This window comes from Anolis sagrei, chromosome 3 (genome assembly GCF_037176765.1).
Source record: "Anolis sagrei isolate rAnoSag1 chromosome 3, rAnoSag1.mat, whole genome shotgun sequence".
NCBI lineage: Eukaryota > Metazoa > Chordata > Lepidosauria > Squamata > Dactyloidae > Anolis > Anolis sagrei.
Genome location: NC_090023.1, coordinates 268,987,603 through 269,015,241, shown reverse-complemented (window position 1 = coordinate 269,015,241; position 27,639 = coordinate 268,987,603). Strand labels below are relative to the sequence as shown.

The following is a 27,639-nucleotide window of genomic DNA, read 5'->3' as shown; positions in this document are numbered from 1 at the left end:
GTCGGCCCCTCTTCCTTTTGCCTTCCACTTTCCCCAGCATCATTCCCTTCTCTAGGCTTTGCTGTCTCCTCATGATGTGGCCAAAGGACTTCAACTTTGTCTCTAGTCTCCTTCCCTCCAATGAGCAGCCGGGCTTTCTTTCCTGGAGGATGGACTGGTTGGATCTTCTCGCAGTCCAAGGCACTCTCAGAACTTTCCTCCAACACCACAGCTCAAAAGCATCTCTCTTCCTTCGCTCAGCCTTCCTTCCCGAAGGTCCAGCTCTCACATCCGTAGGTGACTACAGGGAAGACCATGGCTTTGACTAGGCAATGGATCTTTGTTGCCAGTCTGATGTCTCTACTCTTTACTATTTTATCGAGATTGGACATTGCTCTCCTCCCAAGAAGGAAGCGTCTTCTGATTTCCTGGCCACAGTCTGCGTCTGCAGTAATCCTTGCGCCTAGAAATACAAAGTCTGTCACGGCCTCCACATTTTCTCCCTCTATTTCCCAGTTGTCAATCATTCTTGTTGCCATAATCTTGGTTTTTTTGATGTTTAGCTGCAACCCGGCTTTTGCGCTTTCTTCTTTCACCTTGATTAGAAGGCTCCTCAGCTCCTCCTCGCTTTCGGCCATCAGAGCGGTGTCATCTGCATATCTGAGGTTGTTAATCTTTCTTCCAGCAATTTTCACCCCAGCCTTGCATTCATCAAACCCCACACATTGCATGATATGTTCTGCATACAAGTAGAATAGGTTGGGGGAGAGGATGCAACCCTGCCGTACGCCTTTCCCAATCTGTTGTCCCATGGTCAGTTCTGACTGTGGCTCCTTGGTCCTTGTACAGATTCCTCAGGAGAGAGGGAAGGGGGCTTGGGATGCCCATCCCACCAAGAACTTGCCACAATTTATTATGATCCACACAGTCAAAGGCTTTGGAATAGTCAATGAAGCAGAAGTAGATGTTTTTCTGAAACTCCCTACCTTTCTCCATTATCCATTATCCATTATCGGGAGATGCTAGCGGGGTACAAATAAAGTTTAATAATAATAATAATAATAATAACTGAGAAGGAAAATGTGATTTCTTGGAAGCCATCTAGCCAAACAGCAGTAAGGACTGGGAATGATTTTCTTTCTCTTTTTAAAGAAAGGGGAGAAATCTGACAATGCACAAGTGTGCCACTTTGGGGAGACAGATCCTTAACTTCTGATTCTTCCTCCTTTATTTTTCCCCTCTTCTTCTTGTGTGTGTGTTTCATGCTGCGGGGAGTGAGACATCCTCCTTTAGAGTCAGGATGAGTGGAAGAAAGAAGGGGAAGAAAGGGAGATGAAGCCTGGGTAGATGTGCTTCTGGGGTGGATAAAGGGGGAGCGATGATTGCAGGGAGAAGAAGGCGTGACAAGAATGTCAGAAAAACCCCGGCACACACAGGCAGGCACACACGTTTTCTCTTCCTCTCCTCTTCCTCTTTCCCAATCCTTCTCTCTCTCAAACACACATTCATCACTTCTCTGAACAAAGATAAGCCAGGCAGCTGAACATTTTCCACCAAAGGAATTCTACCAACCACCTTCTCTCCAAAAAAAGGGACCCGCCGACAACAAAACTAGAAGCAAACATGAGGTGAGTCCTTGGAAAGGGCACGATTTCTCTCCAGCTCCAAGGTTGGCAAAGGGCATTGTCTCCCTCGGCTTTCCTCCAGAAGAGAAAAAGGTTTCCAAAAGTCTTTCTCTTTGAAGCAACCGGTTTGATTCTGAACCCAATTTGGTTGCTGTCAGACTTTGTCCTTTGCCAACCGGTGGGCCAAAAGTCACCAAAGGGACTGGTGTTTGATAACTTTTTTTGGAAATGCTTTGGTTCTTGTTTCTTGAGATTTGGTTGTTGCAACATAATGTAAATGTATTTGCAACACATACTGCATATGATGCCATGGTATTGTAAATTAAAATATATATTTATCACTAGCTGTCCCCTGCCACAAGTTGCTGTGGCCCAGTCTGGTGATCTGGAAAATAAAGTAATGAGAAAGTGTTGGTTTCTAAAATATGTAATTCCTTTCTGCTTGTGAGTAAACAATATTTCTTGCTGTTTCTTTGTCAGTGTTGATGTGGAGAGTGTCTGGTTTGCCTACTCTGGAATATGCAACATATCATTGTCCTTCTTTAAGGGTCTCTTTCAAATCTATGGTACTATATCTCTCTGTGTGAGAGAGAATCATATCTTTCTATCTATATTTATGGCTGGATGGCTCTTTGTCAAGGAGGGCTCTGATTACATTTTCTTGCCCTACTGAAGAGAGTTGGACTGGATGGCCTTGAGTATTTTCTGTTGGTCATGAGGGTTCTGTGTGGGAAGTTGGCCCCATTTCTGTCATTTTTGGGTTTCAGAATGCTCTTTAATTGTAGTGAACTATAAATCCCAGTAACTGCAAATCCCAAATGTCAAGGTCTATTTCTTCCAAACCCCATCTGTGTTCATATCTGGGCATATGGAATTTTTGTGTCAAGTTTGGTCCAGACCCATGATTGTTTGAGTCAACAGTGCTCTCTGGATGTAGGGAACTACAACTCCCAAACTCAAGGTCAATGCTCATCAAACCCTTCCAGTGTGTTCTGTTGGTCATGGAAGTCCTGTATGCCATGTTTGGTTCAATTCCATCATTGGTGGAGTTCAGAATGCTCTTTGATTGTAGGTGAACTATAAATCCCAGCAACTACGACTCCCAAATGTCAAGGTCTATTTCCCTTAAACCCCATCTGTGTTCATATTTGGGCATATGGAATATTCGTGCCAAGTTTTGTCCAGATCCATCATTGTTTGAGTCCACAGTGCTCTCTGGATGTGGGTGAACTACAATTCCCAAACTCAAGGTCAATGTCCACCAAACCCTTCCAGTTTTTTCTGTTGGTCATGGGAGTTCTGTGTGCTAAGTTTGGCCCAATTCCATCATTGGTGGAGTTCAGAATGCTCTTTGATTGTAGGTAAACTATAAATCCCAGCAACTACAACTCCTAAATGACAAAATCAATATTTTTTTTTTTGAGTGGAGGACATACATTGGGTTGTTAGGTGTCTTGCGTCCAAATTTGGTGTCAATTCCCCCAGTGGTTTTTGAGTTCTGATGGTATCACAAATTTTTATTTATATAGATATCAGGAGCGAGCCAAGGGTACATTTGTATTGTATTAAAAAAAACAAAACCATTTATTTATTTATTTATTTATTTATTTAAAACTTTTATATTTCGATCTTCTCTACCTCCATAAAGGGACTCAGACTGGCTAACAGCAGAAATTAATGCACAAAACAAAACACAAAGTTTGAAAGCTTGGCGTTCTATTAAATGTCCTTTGATCTATTCTGCCACTCTATTCTGCCTTGGTTAGACCACACCTGGGATATTGTGTCCAATTCTGGGCACAACAGTTGAAGGGAGATGTTGACAAGCTGGAATGTGTCCAGACGAAGGCGACTAAAGTGATCAAGGGTCTGGAGAACAAGCCTTATGAGGAGCGGCTTAAAGAGCTGGGCATGTTTAGCCTGAAGAAGAGAAGGATGAGAGGAGATAATGATAGCCATGTATAAATATGTGAGAGGAAGCCACAGGGAGGAGGGAGCAAGCTTGTTTTCTGCTTCCTTGGAGACTAGGACGCGGAACAATGGCTTCAAACTACAAGAGAGGAGATTCCATCTGAACATGAGGAAGAACTTCCAGACTGTGAGAGCCATTCAGCAGTGGAACTCTCTGCCCCGGAGTGTGGTGGAGGTTCCTTCTTTGGAAGCTTTTAAACAGAGGCTGGATGGCCATCTTTCGAGGGTGCTTTGAATACCATTTTTCTGCTTCTTGGCAGGAGGTTGGCCATCTGTCAGGGGTGATTTGAATGCAATATTCCTGCTTCTTGGCAGAATGAGGTTGGACTGGATGGCCCACGAGGTCTCTTCCAACTCTAGGATTCTATGATTCTATCAGTAGCTGGCCACTTGTAGCTGTGAGAAGGTCCTCCGTTGTGCATGTGGCAGGGTTCAGACTGCATTGTAATAGGTGGCCTGTGGTTTGCCCTTATCCACACTCACATGCCGTGGACTCCACACTTTGTAGCCCTATTTCTTAAGGTTTTGCTCTGCATCTCGTGCTGCCAGAGCGCAGTCCGTTCAGTGCCTTCCAAGCCACCCAGTTTTATGTATGCTCAGGAGGGAGTCTCATTCAGTATCAGCCATGGCTTGAGGTGCTGGGTTTGAGCCTGCCACTTTTGGACTCTTGCTTGCTGAGGTGTTCCAGGGAGTGTCTCTATAGATCTTAGAAAACTATTTCTTGATTTAAGTCGTTGACGTGCTGGCTGATACCCAAACAGGGGATGAGCTGGAGATGTCACTGCCTTGGTCCTTTCACTATTGGTTGCTACTTCCTGGTGGATGTCAAGTGGTGCAATACCTACTAAACAGTGTAATTTCTCCAGGGCGCAGACACCCCATGATAATGCGGCATGTCTCCTTAAGAGCCACATCCACTGTTTAAGCGTGGTGAGATGTGTTCCACACTGGGCATGCATACTCAGCAGCAGAGGAGCATAGTGCAAGGGCAGATGTCTTGACTGTGTATGGTTGTGATCCCCAGGTTGTGGACTTATTAAATACTACAGAAACCCCTTCATGACTTTTGACCCACTCTGTGCTACTGCCGCTACTACAGTTCTAATAATGATAAATCTGCAAGTCTGTGTATTAACTGCTTTGTTTTGCCCAGCACATTCCACATGGGAACAGGGTTAGTGGAGCCAAGAGGAAAATGGCCAAAAAAATATCAATACTAATTTGCTTGTTTATGTATTGTATCTTGTGCCCAACATGCACCACTTGGGAAGTCAGACTCAAAAAGGGAGGAGAGTGACTTGTGAGCCTGTAATGCGTGTGGATTTGCAAAGGGGTGCATCATTACATTTGAAAGATCAAACCTTTCCAAAGGTGCATCTACATGTAAAATTAATGCAGTTTGATACCACTTTGATTACCCCCGGCTCAATGCTGTAGAATCCTGGGTTTTACAAGTTGTTTAGTCTTCTCTGCTGGAACCTCACCAAGCTACAAATGCCAGGATCCCATAGCATTGCCCTTGGGCTGCTAAAGTGGTATCAAACTGCGTTAATTCTACAGTGTAGATGCACACAAAGACAGGGGGAAATTGCAGAGAAAAGGCAGCCCATTAGGGGAGAAAAAGTTATTTGCAAAACCCATCTTGACATTTGGAAATATCAGCTATTTCGATTTCAGTTCATGCATGCCCATGTGTAGGTGGATTATTTTGGACTTTCAAAACACTATGTAATGCCATTTTTGTTCCTTGATTATAAAGTTCATTTCATAATTGTGGGGAATGCCGCGGATGTAGCGTACCTGGATTTCAGGAAGGCCTTCGACAAGGTCCCGCACGACCTTCTGGCAAACAAACTAGTCCAATGTGGGCTAGGCAAAACTACAGTGAGGTGGATCTGGAATTGGTTAAATGGACGAACCCAGAGGGTGATTCTCCCCAATGCATCCTCTTCATCCTGGAAAGAAGTGATAAGTGGAGTGCCCTCAGAAGGGTTCCGTCCTGGGCCCGGTCCTGGTCAGGATCTTCATTCATGACTTAGATGAAGGGCTAGAAGGCAGGATCATCAAGTTTGCAGATGACACCAAATTGGGAGGGATAGCCAATAGTCCAGAGGACAGGAGCAGAATTCAAAACGATCTTGACAGATTAGAGAGATGATGGGCCAAAATTAACAAAATGAAGTTCAACAGTGACAAATGCAAGATACTCCACTTAGGCAGGAAAAACGAAATGCAAAGATATAGAATGGGGGATGATGCCTGGCTCGAAAGCAGTATGTGTGAAAAAGATCTTGGAGTCCTCGTGGACAACAAGTTAAACATGAGCCAACAATGTGATGTGGCGGCAAAAAAAGCCAATGGCATCTTGGCCTGCATCAAGAGGAGCATAGGGTCTAGATCTAGGGAAGTAATGCTACCCATCTATTCCTCTTTGGTTAGACCACACCTGGAATATTGTGTCCAATTCTGGGCACCACAATTCAAGAGAGATATTGACAAGCTGAAATGTATCCAGAGGAGGGCAACTAAAATAATCAAGGGTCTGGAGAACAAGCCCTATGAGGAGCAGCTTAAGGAGCTGGACATGTTTAGCCTGAAGAAGAGAAGGATGAGAGGAGATATGATAGCCATGTATAAATATGTGAGAGGAAGCCACAGGGAGGAGGGAGCAAGCTCGTTTACTACTTCCATGAAGATTAGGACAAGGAACAATGGCTTCAAACTACAAGAGAGGAGATTCCATCTGAACATGAGGAAGAGCTTCCTGACTGTGAGAGCCGTTCAGCAGTGGAACTCTCTGCCCCGGAGTGTGGTGGAGGCTCCTTCTTTGGAAGCTGTTAAACAGAGGCTGGATGGCCATCTGTCAGGGGTGATTTGAATGCAATATTCCTGTTTCTTGGCAGAATGGGGCTGGACTGGATGGCCCATGAGGTCTCTTCCAACTCTTTGATTCTGTGATTCTATGATCATAAAAAACATGGGGAAAGGTTATTAACCTGCAAAAACTTTGCACAAAAGTTTAAAAATGGTAGCCTAAAAATGAAGTCTCTGGATTACTTTCAAAGTAAGTACCGCACAATTAAACCGGAAATCACACTTTCAAACCAGGAACAGATATTTCTTTTTGGTCCAAATTTTGTTACATAGTAAAATTAGCAAAATTGCAGCAGTGTCTTTGAAGTCACGCCTTCATTTTTGCTAATTGCTTCTACTTTGCTAATTGAAGCAACCCTTGAGGTTTCACAGAACTCTTTGGAAGAGCTTCTCCCCTTTGTGCCAAGGGAGAGGATGTTTCCAGAAAGTGGCCAAGCCCAGAGTTAAGAGGATGCAACTTTAAGATGGGTTTGAGCATTCCTCTCCTTTGGGGAATTGCTCTGCCTCCAGTCAGTTCCAATTAGTCTGTTTTTGATTCCAGTCCATAGGGACATTTTTGTTTTGTTTTTCTGAGTGAAACATAATCAGTTGATGCATGTGTTGTTAATTATATTACTTTGTGTAGCGACTCAAATGGAAATTGCTCTAAATTGGAATGAGGCTGTTGATTTAATCTTTGGACTGTTGGGTTGAATATAGTCTGGAAGCTTGCTAGAATGGGGAAATAGCCATGCAAGGCTAGTGAAAGTAGGCCACTGCAAACTGAGTCTGCCTTTTTATAATCACTGTCTTCCTTTTATTGATGACTAGCCGTCCCGTGCCATGCGTTGCTGTGGCCCAGTCTGTGTATATGTGTTTTGTGGGTGTATCTATGTGCATATGTGTGTCTCCAATGCCAGCGATACAGCGTAATGGCGTAACATTAGAAAATGTTGATCATTTCCGCTACCTTGGCAGCCACCTCTCCACCAAAGTCAACATTGACACCGAAATACAACACCGCCTGAGCTCTGCGAGCGCAGCATTTTTCCAAATGAAGCAGAGAGTGTTTGAGGACCGGGACATCCGTAGGGATACCAATGTGCTTCTCTATAAAGCTATTGTCCTCCCAACCCTGCTATATGCCTGCAAAACGTGGACTGTCTACAGGCGTCACATGCAACTCCTGGAACGATTCCATCAGCGCTGCCTCCGGAAAATCCTGCAAATCTCTTGGGGAGACAAGTGAACAAATGTCAGCATGCTGGAAGAAGCAAAGACCACCAGCATTGAAGTGATGCTCCTCCACCATCAACTTCGCTGGACCGGCCACGTTGTCCGGACGCCCGACCACCGTCTCTCAAAGCAGTTGCTCTACTCTGAACTCAAGAACGGAAAACGGAATGTTGGTGGACAGGAAAAGAGATTGAAAGATGGCCTCAAAGCCAGCCTTAAAAACTCTGGCATAGACACTGAGAACTGGGAAGCCCTGGCCCTTGAGCGCTCCAGCTGGAGGTCAGCTGTGATCGGCAGTGCTGCAGAATTTAAAGAGGCATGAATAGAGGGCGAAAGAGATAAATGTGCCAAGAAGAAGGTGCATCAAGCCAACCTAGTCTGCCTTCCACCTGGAAACCAATGCCCTCACTGCGGGAGAAGATGCAGATCAAGAATAGGGCTCCACAGTCACCTACGGACCCACCAAAACACTGATCCTGGAAGACTATCCTACTCAGCCAACGAGGGATCACCTAACTGACTGAACTGAACTGAATCTGTGGATATGGAGGGATGCTCAACTTTGGGGCTCATTTGCCTCCAAAAGAAACCCATTTTGGCTCATTCTGTCCCTGGACTTCACTTCTAACGTAACTTGAATGGGCGACACACAGCACTGTTGTGTCTCTGACAAAAACCTCAGGGATTTGGTTACATTCCAACACAGATTGGACCGTTCATTGGAACGCGATGCTGCAAGCATCCATTTCACAGCAAACAACCACTTGCTGCACAAAATAAGCATATTGCCTCCTCATCGTGCTGCCAAACTAGCTATTCTAATCCGCTTCTTTATTCTTCTGTGTGCCAAATGTGGTCCAGGTCCATTGTCAGTGGGGGTCACAGTGCTCAGATTTTGATGCAAGGTGAACTACAACTTCCAACATATGGAGTCAATTCCCCCAAATTCCTCCAGTATGTTCAGTTGCTGAATAGTTCTACTCTGCAAGTTGTGCAGACAGAGTTGAAAAGAGTAGGAAAGGGTTAAGGGAGAGGCAATGAGCGGAATCATGCAAATTCCACAGCAATGGAGAAAGTAAGAAACTCTGGGATGTCTGTGGTGGAGGAAACACATAAAATCTAGGATGAAATTGTCTCCCAAATGAAAGCATTCCTTTGGCGGTGGGCAGTATGGTGTTGGGGAGGACTTTGGCATGGGTTGGGCTACATGTTCATGGCACTCGCTATAACCTGAAATGTCATTGGAGGGAGGGCTTTTGTTGGCTCGTCAGCACTGTGGGTGGAAGTGGGAGCTTGTCTGTGGAAGTGGGAACCCCAGCCACACACATGCATACACATTTTCACTTCTGTTTTGGATATAGATATAGATAGATTAAGCACAGGATGGATTTCTTTCCTTGCCCAGATCACATGTTGCCCTTTAGACTGTTGTTCTTTCACTTTAAGCAATGCAGTGTTTGTAGGTATTAGAGAGTCAGAGTTGTATAATAGAGTGTTGCAATATGACTCTGGAAATCAGATTTCAAATCCCTGCTCTGCAAAAGAAACCTACTGGATTACCTTTGGCATGTCACACTCTCAGTCTCAGAGTGTTAAATCACCCATCAACTTGCTTGTTTTCCATTGGGTGCTGTTGAACAATTTATCCCGTTGAGCCAGGTTGCAAGGCAATTGGTGGCTCTCACACCATTGCAGTGATGATGAATCTGCTCTGGGTTTTAGTCTGAACTTTAATGGCAATGAACTTATTTTGGGACCAGGATTTGGATTCCTGGGAAGAAATGTCTCATCTCCAGGGTGCACATGGAAGGAGTACCTTTTTCTTGTTGAGGTTTTCTTTTTCCGAAGCATGAAAATTTGCAAATCCAAAGAGTTTTTCCTGTCGAGGTTTCTACAGTTTGCACAAAACACCTGCGCATGGAATTGCCATCTTTTCTCTTTCCAAAGCATGAAAATTTGCAAATCCAAAGAGTTTTTCCTGTCGAGGTTTCTACAGTTTGCACAAAACACCTGCGCATTGAATTGCCATCTTTTCTTTTTCCGAGGCATGAAAATTTCAAATCCAAAGAGTTTTTCCTGTCAAGGTTTCTACAGTTTGCACAAAACACCTGTGCATGGAATTGTCATCTTTTCTCTTTCTGAAGCATGAAAATTTGCAAATCCAAAGAGTTTTTCCTGTTGAGGTTTCTACAGTTTGCACAAAACACCTGCACATGGCATTGCCATCTTTTCTCTTTCCAAAGCATGAAAAATTGCAAATCCAAAGAGTTTTTCCTGTCGAGGTTTCTACAGTTTGCACAAAACACCTGCATGTGGAATTGCCATCTTTTCTCTTTCCGAAGCATGAAAATTTGCAAATCCAAAGAGGCAGTTGGACTCTTCCACTTTTGCAAAACGCTTCTGATGCTCCAGACTCCTATGGAGGCTGAAAAATAGGAGTCAGCAACTTCACACTTTTCTGAACATCAGACAAAGGTGCAGGACCTACCTTGGCAAACTTTAAAAAGAAAACGCTGAGCTAATTAGGTCGGCGGTGCTGATTTACAGCAGCCTTGTCCCTGTCGAAACCCCAGAGGAGCACAGCAATTGTCCACAGGAACTGGCAGAAGGCCAGGCAAAGACTGACTGACAAACAGGCATTTGGTCCAAGGTTCAGAGAGAGGAAGCATCCCTGGGCAGAGTCCAAAACCAAGGGGGGAATTGCCAGGAAGGTTGGTCAAGAGGTGTGTGTCAAAGGTGAGGAAGCCAGAAAGGTCAGGCAGGATTTCACAGAGGTTGGAGCACTGTTATTCTGCAAACATGAAATGGCCTAGAGCTAGCCTAACATGACGTGTAGCCAATATATAACCGGCCCAACTGATCCCTTTTGCTTAGTATCCTGTACTTAATGGGGAGCAGCGCATTGCCTGACCTTTTGCTCCCTACATTTAATTTTTGAGATCATATAATTTTCGTGTTGGAAGAGTACTGCGCCATCTCCATCCTCCGGTCCATATACTTGCCCTTCAGAAGGACACAATCCAAGCCATCCCAATAGATGACCACCCAGCCTCTGTTCCAAAACCTCCAGAGAAAAAGACTCCATCAAGTTGTAAGGTAGCCTATAAAATACCTCTTACCTTCAGTAGGTTGTGCCCAATCATTTGGTGGTGTCTTCTTGCAAATTGAACCCATTGTTCCAAGTCGTAGTTTCTAGAGCAGAACACGTAGATGATGTAGTCCTTCTGTCCAGTTCTGACCAGGACCTCCATCTCAACCCATTTTCCCATTTTATCTAAAGAGGACTCTTCCAAATAGTAGGGTATTTATTTATATATATATTTATTTACCATATTTGTATACCACCTTTCTCAGCCCAAAGGCAACTCAAGGCAGTTTACAGTTGGCAACAATTTGATGGCAGGATACCATAAAATGCAGTTAAGATGTTTACCATATAATATAAAAATAAACCATTCAAAGCCAATAAAAACATATAAAACATATATCAACAGCGTCTCCTTATTAGAATCAATGTCCAATCACATAATCCAATCGTTCCATTGTTCTGTATTTGCCTCTTATGCTACATTTGTGAATGCTTGGTCAAAAAGCCAAGTTTTGACTTTTTTACGGAATGTCAGAAGGAAGGGGGCCAATCTGATATCCCTAGGGAGGGAGTTCCATAGCTGAGGGGCCACCACTGAGAAGGCCCTGTCTCTCATCCCCACCAGACGCATCTGTGAAGTAGGTGGGAGCAAGACCAGGGCCTCTCCATCTGAAAATCCTAGATGGCTCATAAGGAGAGATATGTTCGGACAGGAAAGTTGGGCCAGAACTTTTTAGGGCTTTATAAGCTAAAGCCAGCACTTTGAATTGTGCTCGGTAGCAGACTGGCGGCCAGTGGAGCTGGCGCAACAATGGCATTGTGTGCTCCCTGTACACCACTTCGGTGAGCAACCTAGCTGCCGTCCATTGGACCATATGAAGCCTCCAAACAGTCTTCAAAGGCAACCCCACATAGAGTGTGTTGCAGTAGTCTATAAAGGATGTAACCAGCGTGTGGACTACCGTGGCCAAGTCAGACTTCCCAAGTTACAGGCGCAGCTGGCGCACAAGGTTTAATTGTGTAATGCTCCCCTGGTCACCACCAAAACCTGGGGTTCCAGGCTCAGCTATGAGTCCAGGATCACACCCAAGCTGCGAACCTGTGTCTTCAAGGGGAATGTAACCCCGCCCAACACTGGCTGTAACCCTATGCCCTGTTCAGCCTTACAACTGATCAGAAGTGCCTCTGTCTTGTCTGGATTCAATTTCAATTTGTTTGCCCTCATCCAGACCGTCACAGCGGCTAAGCACCGGTTCAGGACCTGAACAGCCTCCTTAGGTGGGAAGGAGTGACAGAGTTGGATGTCATCTGCATACAGGTGACACTACACCCCATAACTCTGGATGATCTCCCCCAGTGGCTTCATGTAGATGTTAAACAACATGGGAGACAGTATGGAGCCCTGAGGAACACCACAAGACAATGGTTGTGGGGTTGAACAGGTGTCTCCCAATAGCACCTTCTGGGAGCAACCCTCAAGGAAGGTCTGGAGCCACTGCAGAACAGTACCTCCAAGGCCCATTCCCATGAGGTGTCCCAGAAGGATACCGTAGTCAACAGTATTGAAGGCTGATGAGAGATCTAGCAGAACCAACAGGGACACACTCCCCCTGTCTAGCTCCCAGCATAGATCATCTACTAAGGCAACCAAGGCTGTCTCGGTACTGAGGTTATACATCAAGCATGGGCAAACTTCAGCCCTCCAAGTGTTTTGCACTTCAACTCCCACAATTCCTAACAGCCAGTAGGCTGTTAGGAATTGTGAGAGTTGAAATCCAAAACACCTGAAGGGCTGAAGTTTGCCCATGCCTGCTACACATCAACACAACCCAAGGCATCTCTCTGCTGCAATGGATCCATTCTTCCTACTGACCTTGTGCTACATTCCTGTCTCTCTCATTCCTCGAGCTTCGGCTCCTTTCTTGAACTCTTCCATTGACACTCTGCTTCATTTGGACCTTTCCTGGACTCTTTTTTTCTCCTCCCTCCCCAGATGACATTGGCCAAGCTTCTGCTCCTGAACTCTCTTTGTTTGACCTTGGCCTGGCTCAGTTTCTTCAACGTTTGCACCCCCAAATCACAAGTTTGTTGTCAAGGGGCACTCCTCATTCTGAAACAGGATGCTATGGTGCGATTGACACCATTTGCACATGCTCAAGAAATTGCCACAAATGCAAACACTCTCTTGAGACCTCGTCGCCTTGCAAATCAGGAGCAGAAAATGTGCAGTTTTTCATCAGCACATCTGAGACAAGTGAGAATTGCATTGCTATATTACACACTTGGTGTTCTTGTGGAGCAGAAGGTTTCCTCTTAAGGTTTAATATGCATTTCAAAGGAGCTCTCCACAGTGCTGAACCCTATGGTTTGAGGACCTTAGACAGCAACTTCAAAGTTCACAATATAGTCAGGCGTAGATTCACAAGCCATGACCACTCTCATGGGTTTGGGCAGAAAACCTGCATAAGAATGAGATGAATAGGAAAGACTTCAATGCAAGTAGGAGGGTCAGAATCCAAAATGACCTTAACAAATTGGTGAGCAGGGCCAAAACTATCAAGGGCAGCCAGTCAATTATATTACATTTCTAACAGAACAAAGCAAACAAACAGACAAAATACAAAATTTGTGAGTTTGGTAGTTGATTAAATGTCCTTTGACCAGTATCTGGCCACTTGGAGTGCTTCTGGTGTTGCTGCAAGAAGGTCCTCCATGGTGCATGTGGCAGGGCTCAGGTTGCATTGCAGCAGGTGGTTAGTGGTTTGCTCTTCTCCACACTCGCATGTCGTGGATTCCACTTTGTAGCCCAATTTCTAAAGGTTGGCTCTGTATCTCATGGTGCCAGAGCGCAGTCTGTTCAGCGCCTTCCAAGTCGCCCAGTCCTCTGTGTGCCCAGGAGGCAGTCTCTCATTTGGTATCAGCCATTGGTTGAGGTTCTGGGTTTGAGTCTGCCACTTTTGGACTCTCGCTTGCTGAGGTGTTCCAGCGAGTGTCTCTGTAGATCTTAGAAAACGATTTCTAGATTTAAGTTGTTGACATGCTGGCTGATACTCAAACAGGGGATGAGCTGCAGGTGTCTCTGCCTTGGTCCTTTCACTATTGGCTGCGGATGTCAGGTGGTGCAATACCAGCTAAGCAGTGTAATTTCTCCAGTGGTGTGGGGCGCAGAAACCCTGTGATAATGCGGCATGTCTCATTCAGAGCCACATCCACTGTTTTAGCGTGGTGAGATGTGTTCCACACTGGGCATGCATTCTCAGCAGCAGAGTAGCACAGCGCAAGGGCAGATGTCTTCACTGTATATGGTTGTGATCCCCAGGTTGTGCCAGACAGCTTTTGTATGATATTGTGCATGTGGTAGGGCACCCACTTTTTGCTTGATGTTCAGGCAGTGCTTCTTGTAGGTAAGAGCACGGTCCAGAGTGACTCCCAGGTATTTGGGTGTGCTGCAATGCTCCAGTGGGATTCCTTCCCAGGTGATCCTCAGAGCTCAGGATGCTTGTCTGTTCTTGAGATGAAAGGCACATGTCTGTGTTTTAGATAGATTAGGGATCAGCTGTCTTTCCCTGTCATAGGCAGTAAGAGCACCTAGAGCTTTGGAAAGCTTCTGTTCTACCATCTCAAAGCTCCCTGCTTGAGCGGTAATGGCACGATCATCAGCATAGATGAAGCTCTCTGTCCCTTCTGGCAGTGGCTGGTCATTTGTGTAGATGTTGAACATGGATGGAGCAAGCACGCTCCCCTGAGGCAGGCCGTTCTTCTGTTTCCGCCATCTGCTTCTCTGGCCCTGGAACTATCAAAATGAATTTCAACAGAGATAAATGTACAGTGTTATCTTTAGGAAACAACAATGAAATCCAGAGATACAGTTTGTTATTAAGGGCACAGATAGAGGATGATTGAGACCTGGCTTGGAAAGGGATCTAGGGATTTTAGTGACCACAAAGTGAACATGAATCAACAGTGCGATGCGGAAACTTAAAAAAGCCAATGCAATCCTAGCTGCACCAAGAAGAGTCTATCATGTCTTGATCAAAGCAAGTCATAGTATTCATAGAATCATGGAGTTGGAAGAGACCTCATGGGCCATCTAGTCCAACCCCATCCTGCCAAGAAGCAGGAAAATCACAATCAAAGCACCCCCGACAGATGACCATCCAGCCTCTGCTTAAAGGCCTCCAAAGGAGGAGTCTCCACCACACTCTGGGGCAGAGAGTTCCACTGCTGAACAGCTCTCACAGTCAGGAAATTATTCCTAATGTTCAGTTGGAATCTCCTTTCTTGTCGTTTGAAGCCATTGTTCTGTGTCCTAATCTCCAAGGCAGCAGAAAACAAGTTTGCTCCCTCCTCCCTATGACTTCCTCTCACATATTTATACATGGCCATCATGTCTCCTCTCAACCTTCTCTTCTGAAGGCTAAACATGCTCAACTCTTTAAGCCGCTCCTCATAGGGCTTGTTCTCCAGACCCTTGATCATTTTAGTCGCCCAACTCTGGACACATCCCAGCTTGTCAACATCTCCCTTCAATTCCTCTATTCTGCTTTGGTGAGATCTCGCCTGGAATAAAAATGTGACTAATTTTGGGAAAACAATTCAAGGAGATGGACGAGTTGGAATGCGTTGAGGAACGGGCACTAAAAAGGGCTGGAAACCAACTACTATAGTGTGTGGCTTAGAGATTTGGGTATGTTTAGCTTGGAGAAAAAAAGAGAGGCATGATAGTCATATTGAAATATTTGAAAAGATGCTATAATAATAATAAATAATAATAATATAACTTTATTTATATACCTCTCTGTCTCTCTGGGGGGATTCAGGGCAGTTTACGAGCAACAACATCAAATCATACAGAGTCACAACATGAACCAAAATAACAGTAACAGCTACATAAGTATGGAATTACCTAACAACACATCAATATTAAAAGGGGGAAAAAGCAGCCAGCTTGTTTTTTGCTACTCCGGAGACTAGGGTACAAGGGAGCATTGGGTTCAAACTATAGCCAAGGTGATTATTTCTTCTCCTATAAAACCCTAAACAGTTCTGGCCCAGCTTACCTGTCCAAATGTATTTCCTTCTTACTTATTTACTTAGGCGATCCCTTGTTGTCCGAGTAGGATAATCTTCCAGGGTGGGTCCATAGGTGACTGTGGAGCCCTATTCTTGATCTGCATCATCTCCCACAGTGAGGGCATCAGTTCCCAGGTGGAAGGTGGTCTCGGTCAAGGTTGGCTTGATGCGCCTTCCTCTCGGCACGTTTCTCTCTTTTGCCTCTTCAAATTCTGCAGCACTGCTGGTCACAGCTGACCTCCAACTGGAGCGCTCAAGGGCCAGGGCTTCCCAGTTCTCAGGGTCTATGCCAGAGTTTTTAAAGTTGGCTTTGAGCCCATCTTTAAATCTCTTTAGTCAACATCGACACTGAAATACAGTAGAACTCTGCCTGAGCTCTGTGAGTGCAGCATTTTTCCGAATGAAGCAGAGAGTGTTTGAGGACTGAGACATCCGTAGGGATACCAGATAGAGCTATTGTCCTCCCAACCCTGCTATATGCCTGCGAAATGTAGACTGTCTACAGACGTCACATGCAACTCCTGGAACGATTCCATCAGCGCTGCCTCCGGAAAATCCTGCAAATCTCTTGGGAAGACAAGCAGACCAATATCAGCATGCTGGAAGAAGCAAAGGCCACCAGCATCGAAGCAATGGCCATCCACCATCAACTCCGCAGGACCAGCCACGTTGTCCAGATGCCCGACCACCATCTCCCTAATCAGTTGCTCTACTCTGAACTCAAGAATGGAAAATGGAATGTTGGTGGGCAAGAAAAGGGATTTAAAGATCTCCTTCTATGAGCCATCAAGGAGGTTAAGATCATCTGGATAGGCCTTCTCTCGGTCCCACCTGCTTTGCAAGTGCGGTTGGTGGGGACAAGAGACTGGGCCTTCTCAGTGGTGGGCATATTGGGTATTTGTGCCAAACTTGGTCCAGTGAATGAAAATACATCCTGCCTATCAGATATTTACATTGTGATTCATAGCAGTAGCAAAATGACAGTTATGAAGTAGCAACGAAAATAATGTTATAGTTGGGGTCACCACAACATGAGGAACTATTTTAAGGGGTTGTGGGATTAGGAAGGTTGAGAAACACTGCTCTAGTCCAACCCTGTTCTGCCAAGCAGGAACTTCTGGGTAACAATGGGATTTAGACCAGGCATGGGCAAACTTGGGTCCTTTGGATGTTTTGGACTCCAACTCCCACAATTCCCAACAGCCAGTAGGCTGTTGAGAATTGTGGGAGTTGAAGTCCAAAACACCCGGAGAACCCAAGTTTGCTCATGCCTGATGTAGATCAAACAAACTGTAGAACCATCTAGTTGAATTCTCTGCCTGTGCATGAATGTACAGTCAAAGCATTCCTGAAAGCCCATCCAACCTCGTTTTTGAAGACCTCCAATGAATGACAGCAGATCCACCATCATGGAGAAAACCCATACTGATGTGGAAGAGTTCATACCATTGGGAAGGCCTTCCCAATGTTTAGCCAGAATGACCTTTCTTGCCATTCCAATGTGAGAGATAGGAGTGCCGCTCTCAAGCAGATATGTGAGAGATACACAGTATTTGGGAGAGCTAGCCCTGTATCTTCTCAAGCAGAAGTCTTGTTGGAGGATCTCTTTCATCCTTTCTTTCCATTGTGATTAGAGCAATTGGGGCAGATTTTCAGTAACTTGGGCTCCCCTGCATGTCTGTTCCAAATAGTTTAGCTCAGAAATCTCCATGGGTTCCTCTATCTAGTGCAATGCATGGCCATAAATACTTTGCATATCTAAGCAAACAGACCATGTGAGCAGAGAAACTTCAACAACCCTCTCTTTCTACTTTATGGGTGCATCTACACTGCAGAATGGATATATTGTTGAAGGCTTTCATGTATGGCTGGAATCACTGGGTTGTTGTAGGTTATTTGGGCTATACGGCCATATTCTAGCAGCTTTCTCTCCTGACATTTCACCTGCATCTATGGCAAGCATCCTCAGAGGTTCTGAGATCCAACCCCATTCTGCCAAGCAAGAACTTCTGGCTAACAATAGGATTTAGACCTCACAACCTCTGAGGATGCTTGCCATAGATGAAGGCGAAACGTCAGGAGAGAATGCTTCTAGAACATTTATTTATTTTATTTACAATATTTATATTCTGTCCTTCTGCCCCCGCAGGGGACACAGGGCGAATTACAATGTACATATACATGGCAAACATTCAATGCCATAGACACACAACATATAAGAGAGAGACACGGAGGCTATTTAACATTCCAGCTTTTTCATGAGTGTATTCTGGCCACCAGGGGAGCTGCCACCATCCATTTGTGACACTGATGAAGTACTTCCTCATTCTTTGCATGCTTGCTGGAGATTTTTATGACATCATAAATTAGTTAAATTAGCCTCCCCGCTTATGCGGTACCCAAATTTCCTACTTGAGAGATGCGACTGTCTTTCGGGCTGCAAAGGTCGACAGCAAGCTACACAAATTGGTTGGAAGCTCACTCCAACCCGGGCTGGCTTCGAACTCATGACCTTTTGGTCAGTAGTGATCTTAATGCAGCTGACTCCCAGCCAGCTGTGCCACAGTTGCCATACATGCCCAAAAATCTACAACAACCCAGAATGGATATAGTTTGATACCACTTTAAATGTCATGGCTCAATGCAATGGAATCTTGAGAGTTGTAATATGGTGAAGCACTCTTTGGCAAAAGAAAACACTAAAGACCTTGTAAAACTGCACCTCTCGTGTTTTCAAAGCCCTGAGCTATAGCATTGGAAGTGGTATTGAACTGCATTCATTCTGCAGTGTAGATGCAACTCCTAATGGAGCTTTCTGTTTCCAGATGTGGAAGTTGACATCTTCACCTGCCCTGCTTGAGAGATAAGCAGGGCTTTCTGGGACTCCAGATGGTCTTGTCATCCCTCCCACGTCTTCGGCTTGTCTCTCCTGTCTCTTTCCCTTCCGCAAAACATTTGTTAAGGAGGGAAAGATGGAGCCTGCATCCAATGTCTCTTGACAGGCAGGGCTGGGAGCCATTTGTCTTGAAGCGCCCAAGCTGTCTTCCATGGACAGGTTGGTGATGCCTTGCGGTATTAATAAATTCTCCTTTATAGAATCGCTGCAAGAAGCAGAGACAAATCCCTGGGAAATCTCAGTGGCAGCTATAACATGAATCTGTGTCAATCAGGCCTTCCTAGGCTTTTATTAATAATTGTTCTTGTTGTGTACCTTCAAGTCATTTTGGACTTTGAAGTGAACCTTTCACAGGTTTGCTCAGGCTGGAAGCTGCAGTAGAACAATGGGTTAAAACCTTGTGCCGGCTGAACTGCTGACCTGGAGGTCCGTGGTTCTGTGCCTTCAAGTCATTTTGGACTTTGTAGTGAACCTTTCACAGGTTTGCTCAGGCTGGAAGCTGCAGTAGAACAATGGGTTAAAACCTTGTGCCGGCTGAACTGCTGACCTGAAGGTCGGTGGTTCTGTGCCTTCAAGTCATTTTGGACTTTGAAGTGAACCTTTCACAGGTTTTCTCAGGCTGGGAGCTGCAGTGGAACAATGGGTTAAACCCTTGTGCTGGCTGAACTGCTGACCTGAAGGTCGGTGGTTCTGTGCCTTCAAGTCATTTTGGACTTTGAAGTGAACCTTTCACAGGTTTTCTCAGGCTGGGAGCTGCAGTGGAACAATGGGTTAAACCCTTGTGCTGGCTGAACTGCTGACCTGAAGGTCGGTGGTTCTGTGCCTTCAAGTCATTTTGGACTTTGAAGTGAACCTTTCACAGGTTTGCTCAGGCTGGAAGCTGCAGTAGAACAATGGGTTAAAACCTTGTGCCGGCTGAACTGCTGACCTGAAGGTCGGTGGTTCTGTGCCTTCAAGTCATTTTGGACTTTGAAGTGAACCTTTCACAGGTTTTCTCAGGCTGGGAGCTGCAGTGGAACAATGGGTTAAACCCTTGTGCTGGCTGAACTGCTGACCTGAAGGTCGGTGGTTCTGTGCCTTCAAGTCATTTTGGACTTTGAAGTGAACCTTTCACAGGTTTTCTCAGGCTGGGAGCTGCAGTGGAACAATGGGTTAAACCCTTGTGCCGGTTGAACTGCTGACCTGAAGGTCGGTGGTTCTGTGCCTTCAAGTCATTTTGGACTTTGAAGTGAACCTTTCACAGGTTTTCTCAGGCTGGGAGCTGCAGTGGAACAATGGGTTAAACCCTTGTGCCGGTTGAACTGCTGACCTGAAGGTCGGTGGTTCTATGCCTTCAAGTCATTTTGGACTTTGGAGTGAACCTTTCACAGGTTTTCTCAGGCTGGGAGCTGCAGTGGAACAATGGGTTAAACCCTTGTGCTGGCTGAACTGCTGACCTGGAGGTCCGTGGTTCTGTGCCTTCAAGTCATTTTGGACTTTGAAGTGAACCTTTCACAGGTTTGCTCAGGCTGGAAGCTGCAGTAGAACAATGGGTTAAAACCTTGTGCCGGCTGAACTGCTGACCTGAAGGTCGGTGGTTCTGTGCCTTCAAGTCATTTTGGACTTTGAAGTGAACCTTTCACAGGTTTTCTCAGGCTGGGAGCTGCAGTGGAACAATGGGTTAAACCCTTGTGCCGGTTGAACTGCTGACCTGAAGGTCGGTGGTTCTATGCCTTCAAGTCATTTTGGACTTTGGAGTGAACCTTTCACAGGTTTTCTCAGGCTGGGAGCTGCAGTGGAACAATGGGTTAAACCCTTGTGCCGGTTGAACTGCTGACCTGAAGGTCGGTGGTTCTGTGCCTTCAAGTCATTTTGGACTTTGGAGTGAACCTTTCACAGGTTTTCTCAGGCTGGGAGCTGCAGTGGAACAATGGGTTAAACCCTTGTGCTGGCTGAACTGCTGACCTGAAGGTTGGCAGTTGGAATTCGCAAGAAGGGGCAAGCTCCCATCTGTCAGCTCCAGCTTCCCATGCAGGGACATGAGAGAAGCCTCCCACAGGATGGTACCACATCCAGGTGTCCCCTGGGCAGCGTCCTTGCAGATGACCAATTCTCTCACACCAGAAGCGACTTGCAGTTTCTCAAGTTGCTTCTGACATAATTTAAAAAATCAGTCTGAGAGTGTGTGACTTTCCCAAAATAGTAGTTAATAATATTTAAAAATATTGAATATTATTATTATATACTAGCCATCCCCTGCCACGCATTGCTGTGGCCCTCGTGGGGGTTTCTGTGTGGGAGGTTTAGCCCAATTCTATCATTGGTGGGGTTCAGAATGCTCTGTGATTGTAGGTGAACTATAAATCCCAGCAACTACAACTCCCAAATGTCAAGGTCTATTTCCCTTAAACTCCATCTGTGTTCATATTTGGCATATGGAATATTCGTGCCAAGTTTGGTCCAAATCCATCATTGTTTGAGTCCACGGTGATCTCTGGATGTAGGTGAACTACAACTCCAAAACCAAAGGACACTGCCCACCAAACCCTTCCAGTATTTTCTGTTGGTCATGGGAATTCTGTGTGCCAAGTTTGGTTCAATTCCATCATTGGTGGGGTTCAGAATGCTCTTTGATTGTAGGTAAACTATAAATCCCAGCAACTACAACTCCCAAATGACAAAATCTTTTATTTTTTTTAGTGAAGGACATACATTGGGTTGTTAGGTGTCTTGTGTCCAAATTTGGTGTCAATTCATCCAGTGGTTTTTGAGTTCTGTTAATCCCACAAATGAACATTACATTTTTATTTATATTGATTATTATTATTATATTAATATTATTAGGTAGTAGGAGTAGTTAATAATAGTTAATCATGTTTGTTATTTCTGTTGTACGGCTTCAAATAATTTCTGCTCTAAGTTGACTTACCTAAAGTGGGAGTAGCTAAAAATGTTGTTGTTGTTCATTCGTTCAGTCGTCTCCGACTCTTCGTGACCTCATGGACCAGCCCACGCCAGAGCTCCCTGTCGGCCGTCACCACCCCCAGCTCCTTCAAGGTCAGTCCAGTCACTTCAAGGATGCCATCCATCCATCTTGCCCTTGGTCGGCCCCTCTTCCTTTTGCCTTCCACTTTCCCCAAAATATCTAGTAATATTTCTAATTATTTATTAGTCGTTGTAGCAATACGTTGGTGTGTGGCTTAAAGTCTGATTTATATTGATCCAAAGGTGAGCCTATCATGGGTTTTCAGAGAGAGTGTGTGACTTGCCCAAAGTGGGAGTAGTTAATAATATTTAAAAATAATATTGTTATTAGGTTCTTGTGGGTTTTTTCGGGCTATAGGGCCATGTTCTAGAGGCATTTCTCCTGACGTTTCGCCTGCATCTATGACAAGCATCCTCAGAGGTTGTGAGGTCTGTTGGAATTAGGACAATGGGTTTATATATTCCAACAGACCTCACAACCTCTGAGGATGCTTGCCATAGATGCAGGCGAAACGTCAGGAGAAATGCCTCTGGAACATGGCCCTATAACCCGAAAAAAACCCACAAGAACCTAGTGATTCCAGCCATGAAAGCCTTCGACAATACAATATTGTTATTATTTATTAGGAGCAGAAATTATTAATAGTCAATCATATTTATACTCGTTGCTGTGTGACTTCAAATCATTTCTGACTCTAAAATGAGAGTAATTAATAATAGTTCATAGTATTATGCATTATTTAGTAGGAGTAGTAATTGATAATAGTTAATAATGGATTGCTGTGTGTTTTCCGGGCTGTATGGACATGTTCCACAAGCATTCTCTCCTGACGTTTCACCTGCATCTATGGCAGGCATCCTCAGAGGGTATGAGATCTGTTGGAAACTAGGAAAATTGGGTTAATATATCTTTGGAAAGTCCAGAGTTGGAGAAAGAGCTCTTGCCTGTTGGAGGCAAGTGTGAATATTTCTATTGGTCACCTTGATTAGCAAAGAGAAAAGAAAGAGAAAGAGAAGGGGAGGATAAAAGAAAGAGAAAAGGAAGGAAGGCAGGAAGAAGAGGGTAGAATGAGAGAGGAAGGAAAGGAAGAAAGAGAAGAAGAGTGAAAGAGAGAAAGAAAAGGGGGAGGAGAGGAAAGTAAGAAAATAACAGAATGAGAGACTGAAGGGGAGAGAGAGGGAGAAAGAGGGAGGCGGAAAGAAAAGGGAGAGATGAGAGAGAAAGAGAAGGTGAGAGAGAGAAAAGTAAGAAAATAACAGAATGAGAGACTGAAATGAAGGGGCGGGAGAGAAAGAAGAAGGTGGGAAGAAAAGGGAGAGATGAGAGAGAGAAAAGGAGAGGGAAAGAAAGAAAGAAAGAAAGAAAGAAAGAAAGAAAGATCAGAGAAGGAAGGAAGGAAGGAAGGAAGGAAGGAAGGAAGGAAGGAAGGAAGGAAGGAAGGAAAGAAGGAAGGAAGGAAAGAAGGAAGGAAAGAAGGATAGGTAGATAGATAGATGCATGGATGGATGGATGAATGGATGGATGGATGGATGGGCGGCTGGATAGATAGATAGATAGATAGATAGATAGATAGATAGATAGATAGATCAATAGAGGACATAGCCTTCCTACTTCTGAGCAGACTTTTGCCTTTGGCTCGTTCTTCTACGGCTAGGGAAGGCAAGCAGAAGGAAGGCTGCCTGTTGCAAACCTCAGCTCCTTGGGAGGAAACCAGGCCAAGACATTTCCCACTTCCTTCCTTCCTCCTGCTTGTTTACTCCCCTGGTTTTGAATAGGGATCCCAATTAAGGTCTCATTTGCCTGGGCCCTATCTTCTTGGCCCATGGGTTTATAACCTCAGACTCAAGACTTCCGCAATAAATCCTTCCCAAAAGCACGTCTCTTCTCTTCCAGACCCTCACATTCTCCAGCTTTGGCTCTGCTTTCCAGGTCTGCAAGTTCCCAAACATGAAACCTGTGTTGTTTGCTTTACTTAGCCATTGATTTATTCTGATTTAATCCCTAAATCTAACAGAGAGCCCACACAGGTAGGCAGACCTGGGCAACTATTACTACATCACCAGGGAATTCCTTCCCATTGTGCATGTTGTTAGACCCCAACTTCCGTCATCCATAGCCAGTATGTCTCTGTCATCTTGTTCTTGTTAACTGCCATCAAATTGACTTCAATTTAATCATAATCCTATGAATAAGATCTCCAAGTCATCCTATGCTTGCATAGTGTCTAGATCTAGGGAAGTAATGCTACCCCTCTATTCTGCTCTGGTTAGACCACACCTGGAATATTGTGTCCAATTCTGGGCACCACAATTCAAGAGAGGTATTGACAAGCTGGAATGTGTCCAGAGGAGGGCGACTAAAATGATCAAGGGTCTGGAGAACAAGCCCTATGAGGAGCGGCTCAAGGAGCTGGGCATGTTTAGCCCGAAGAAGAAAAGGCTGAGAGGAGACATGATAGCCATGTATAAATATGTGAGAGGAAGCCACAGGGAGGAGGGAGCAAGCTTGTTTTCTGCTTCCCTGGAGACTAGGACGCAATGGAGCAATGGCTTCAAACCACAAGAAAGGAGATTCCATCTGAACATGAGGAAGAACTTCCTAACTGTGAGAGCCGTTCAGCAGTGGAACTCTCTGCCCCGGAGTGTGGTGGAGGCTTCTTCTTTGGAAGCTTTTAAACAGAGGCTGGATGGCCATCTGTCAGGGGTGATTTGAATGCAATATTCCTGCTTCTTGGCAGAATGGGGTTGGACTGGATGGCCCATGAGGTCTCTTCCAACTCTTTGATTCTATGATTCTATGATTCTATGAACTCCAGCACAGAATCTTTCAGTTTCTTCCTCTGTCTAATTGGACCTTAAACCTGGACAGTTATATCTATGCGTTCTCCCTGGAAGTCTTACTAATATGATTTGGTCAAATTTTGCATTCTATTCATTGACATCTTTTGCAACATATTTCCTCACTGTGAATGTCTCCCCATTTCTTCTTAGATTTTCATTCCTGAATAAAAATAAGTGGAGTGATAATGTCCCATTGCTGTCCACTTCGTTTCCCTCACTCCAAGTCTTGCGATCTTTAGACAGCCTGTTTCTTATCTTACTAAGTCGAGATTCCCCTGATTTGTGCTTCTCGCAGCCCATTTTCCTGCAATGTGTGATGTGCAGCTTCTGACTTGCCTTTCACCTCTGAGCAGGTCAGCAGCTAAACTTCCTTCCAAATTGAGTCCAGTTACATCTTTAGCCACAGCAGCACTCATCATTGTTCTCTGTTGTTTGTTGAGGCCTGTGAAGCCTCTGAGAATAAGGTTTTTCTGGTTGAGCCTGGTGTTTCTGTGGGGGAAAGTGAAAGTGTTTTTGAGATGATGGAAAAGTTTTGGTTAGATAAGTTGCTGGGGAAACAAGCAGTGATTCTCATGAATCAGACAGAGATTGAATCTGAAAGGAATGTGGAGGAGATTGGAGGGTTACAGGTAACCCAGTGTTTGCAGGTCAGAAGGGATAGTGTGAAACAGAGACAAATCCAGTGTTCCCAGAGACTGAAATATAAACAAAGGGAACCCAGGTGTGAAAAAGGGTGATATCATGGGTAAGAGGGAGTATTCTTAAGGAATTGGAGTCAATGTTTGGTGAGGAGATCAACATCAGATTTTCTTGTGTCAGGTTGCCTTTCTTGGAGCTCCGAGTTAGGAGTTCTGTTCTTGGGATGTATCTTGCTTTCCTGTTTAAGTTCTTTGCTTCCTGTTTAGATTACAAATCTTGTTTCAAATTTCAAGCCTTGGGAATTATAGTCAAGAATTTGGATTAAGGTCATGTTCATGCTTTCAAGCTTTTGGATATAATTTTAGTTTAAGTGCAACCCTTGGATTCCAGTTTATTGCTTTTGCCTTAAGTGATTTTTGGAATTCCTATTCAGGGTTGGTCATTGCATTTTATTAAGTTTCTGGAACTTGAACTCATTGATACATTTCGAAACTGTTTTATATTAGATACTCTTTTCTTAATAAATTTACTATTCTTGTTCATCTGTGTGGTGTTTGGGTGAAAAGGGGATCACGTAGGAGGCTGGGCTGCAACATTGTTTCCCAGTAGCTCATTGAGTGCCATCTGACCTGGGAGTTTCCTCTTTCGGCACAATCTCTTGTTTCGTTTAAGATGGTCTCATCATAGGGTTTCAGTGGTAATCAACATTCAAAGGGGGGTTACCATGCCTCCTTCTGTGCAGTATTAACAAGCATTGCTATGTTCCCATTGTTAGGTAGGTAATGCACTGTTAGATAGGATTGCATTGGCTGTAACATCCTTGTGTAAAACTGGTTGAAAATAGAGTTCTAAGGAACATGTGGTCACACACCAACTGAAGGGTTAAGTGAGTTGTGATGAGGGACACGCAAAGAAGCTGAGCCATGACCATGTGACAGGCATGACGAGGATGATATCATTCACTTTTGTTCCTGGTTGATGAGGAGAAGGAATTGGTATAATCTCTTGCCATGATTCTCTTGCTTATCTCCGTACATCTGTTGTTGATATCTGTGTCGTTTGTATATGCCATTGACCGATAGATGATCAGGGGATCCTGATGTGTGTATATAGCTGCACATAAAGCAGCATGTCAAGATTAAAAGCCTCTTCTGTGAGTTTGGATGAAAACTGAGTCAAAGAGTTTTCTAAAACAGTGAGCGATACAAGGTCAAGCTGTGCAGTAAAAACTGCTGAAAACTGATATGTTTGGGTTGATCTTTAAAGTTTGTCTCAGAGACAATCAGTCTGGTGCACAGCATAGACCAGGACACGAAACAATGGCTTCAAACTACAAGAAAGGAGATTCCATCTGAACATGAGGAAGAACTTCCTGAGTGTGAGAGCCGTTCAGCAGTGGAACTCTCTGCCCCGAAGTGTGGTGGAGGCAGGCCCGTAGCCAGGTTTTTGTTTCAGGGGAGGGGGGGCTGAGTTCGGTTCAGGGGGGTTGAGTTTGGTTCAGAGGGGCTGAGTCTGAGTGAAGTAGGGTCTACCCTAGCAAACCTTTTGTATCGTTACCCCAATACCCCCATGCATATGGGATATATTGAGTATAGTGATCAGATCATGATATGAATAAACATAGCAGTTTAAATAATGCACCAGTAAGGCCTTCTCACGGACCACCATCAGAATTTCGGGGGGGGGGCTGAAGCCCCCCCAAGCCCCCCCCCCCCCCCCCCGCCTACATGCCTGAGTGGAGGCTCCTTCTTTGGAAGCTTTTAAACAGAGGCTGGATGGCCATCTGTTGGGGGTGATTTGAATGCAATATTCCTGCTTCTTGGCAGAATGGGGTTGGACTGGATGGCTCAGGAGGTCTCTTCCAACTCTTTGATTCTATGATTCTAGGTGGAATCTTCTTTCCTGTCATTTAAAGCCATTTTTCCATTGCATCCTAGTTACCAGGGCATAAAGCAAGCTTGCTCCCTCCTCCCTAGGACTTCTCCTCACCTCTTTATACATGGCCCTCATCATGTCTCCTCTCAGCCTTCTCTTCTTCAACCGAAACATGCCCAGCTCTTTCAGCCGCTCCTCATAGGGCTTGTTCTCCAGACCCTTGATCATTTTAGTCGCCCTCCTCTGGACACATTCTAGCTTGTCAATATTCCTCATCAATTGTGATGCCCAGAATTGGACACAGTATTCCAGGTGTGGTCTAACTAAGGCAGAATGGGGAGCATGACTTCCCTGGATCTAGACACTAGTCTCCGATTGATGCAGGCCAAAATTCAATTGGCTTTTTTTGCCGCTGCATGACAATTTGCAATTCCCATGATCCCATATTTTTGAGCCATGGCTGTCAAAGTGATGTCAAACTACATTATTGTATTGTCGAAGGCTTTCATGGCTGGAATCACTGGGTTGTTGTTGGGTTTTTTTTGGGCTATATGGCCATGTTCTAGAGGCATTCTCTCCTGACGTTTCACCTGCATCTG

General features: G+C 44.8%; 1 protein-coding gene across 3 annotated transcripts in view; it reads left to right on the top strand.

Moving 5' to 3' along the window:
* The first annotated feature begins 1,231 nt into the window (after positions 1 to 1,231).
* Positions 1,232 to 27,639, top strand: part of MASP1 (MBL associated serine protease 1) — a 155,428-nt gene continuing 129,020 nt past the window's right edge. The window contains exon 1 of one of the 3 annotated variants that reach the window (XM_060767275.2): positions 1,232 to 1,607. In XM_060767275.2, the coding sequence (XP_060623258.2) occupies positions 1,603 to 1,607 (5 nt within the window). In that variant the 5' untranslated portion in view covers positions 1,232 to 1,602. The remainder of the gene's footprint in view (positions 1,608 to 27,639) is intronic. The other 2 variants (XM_060767277.2, XM_067466125.1) reach the window with 2 other exon arrangements.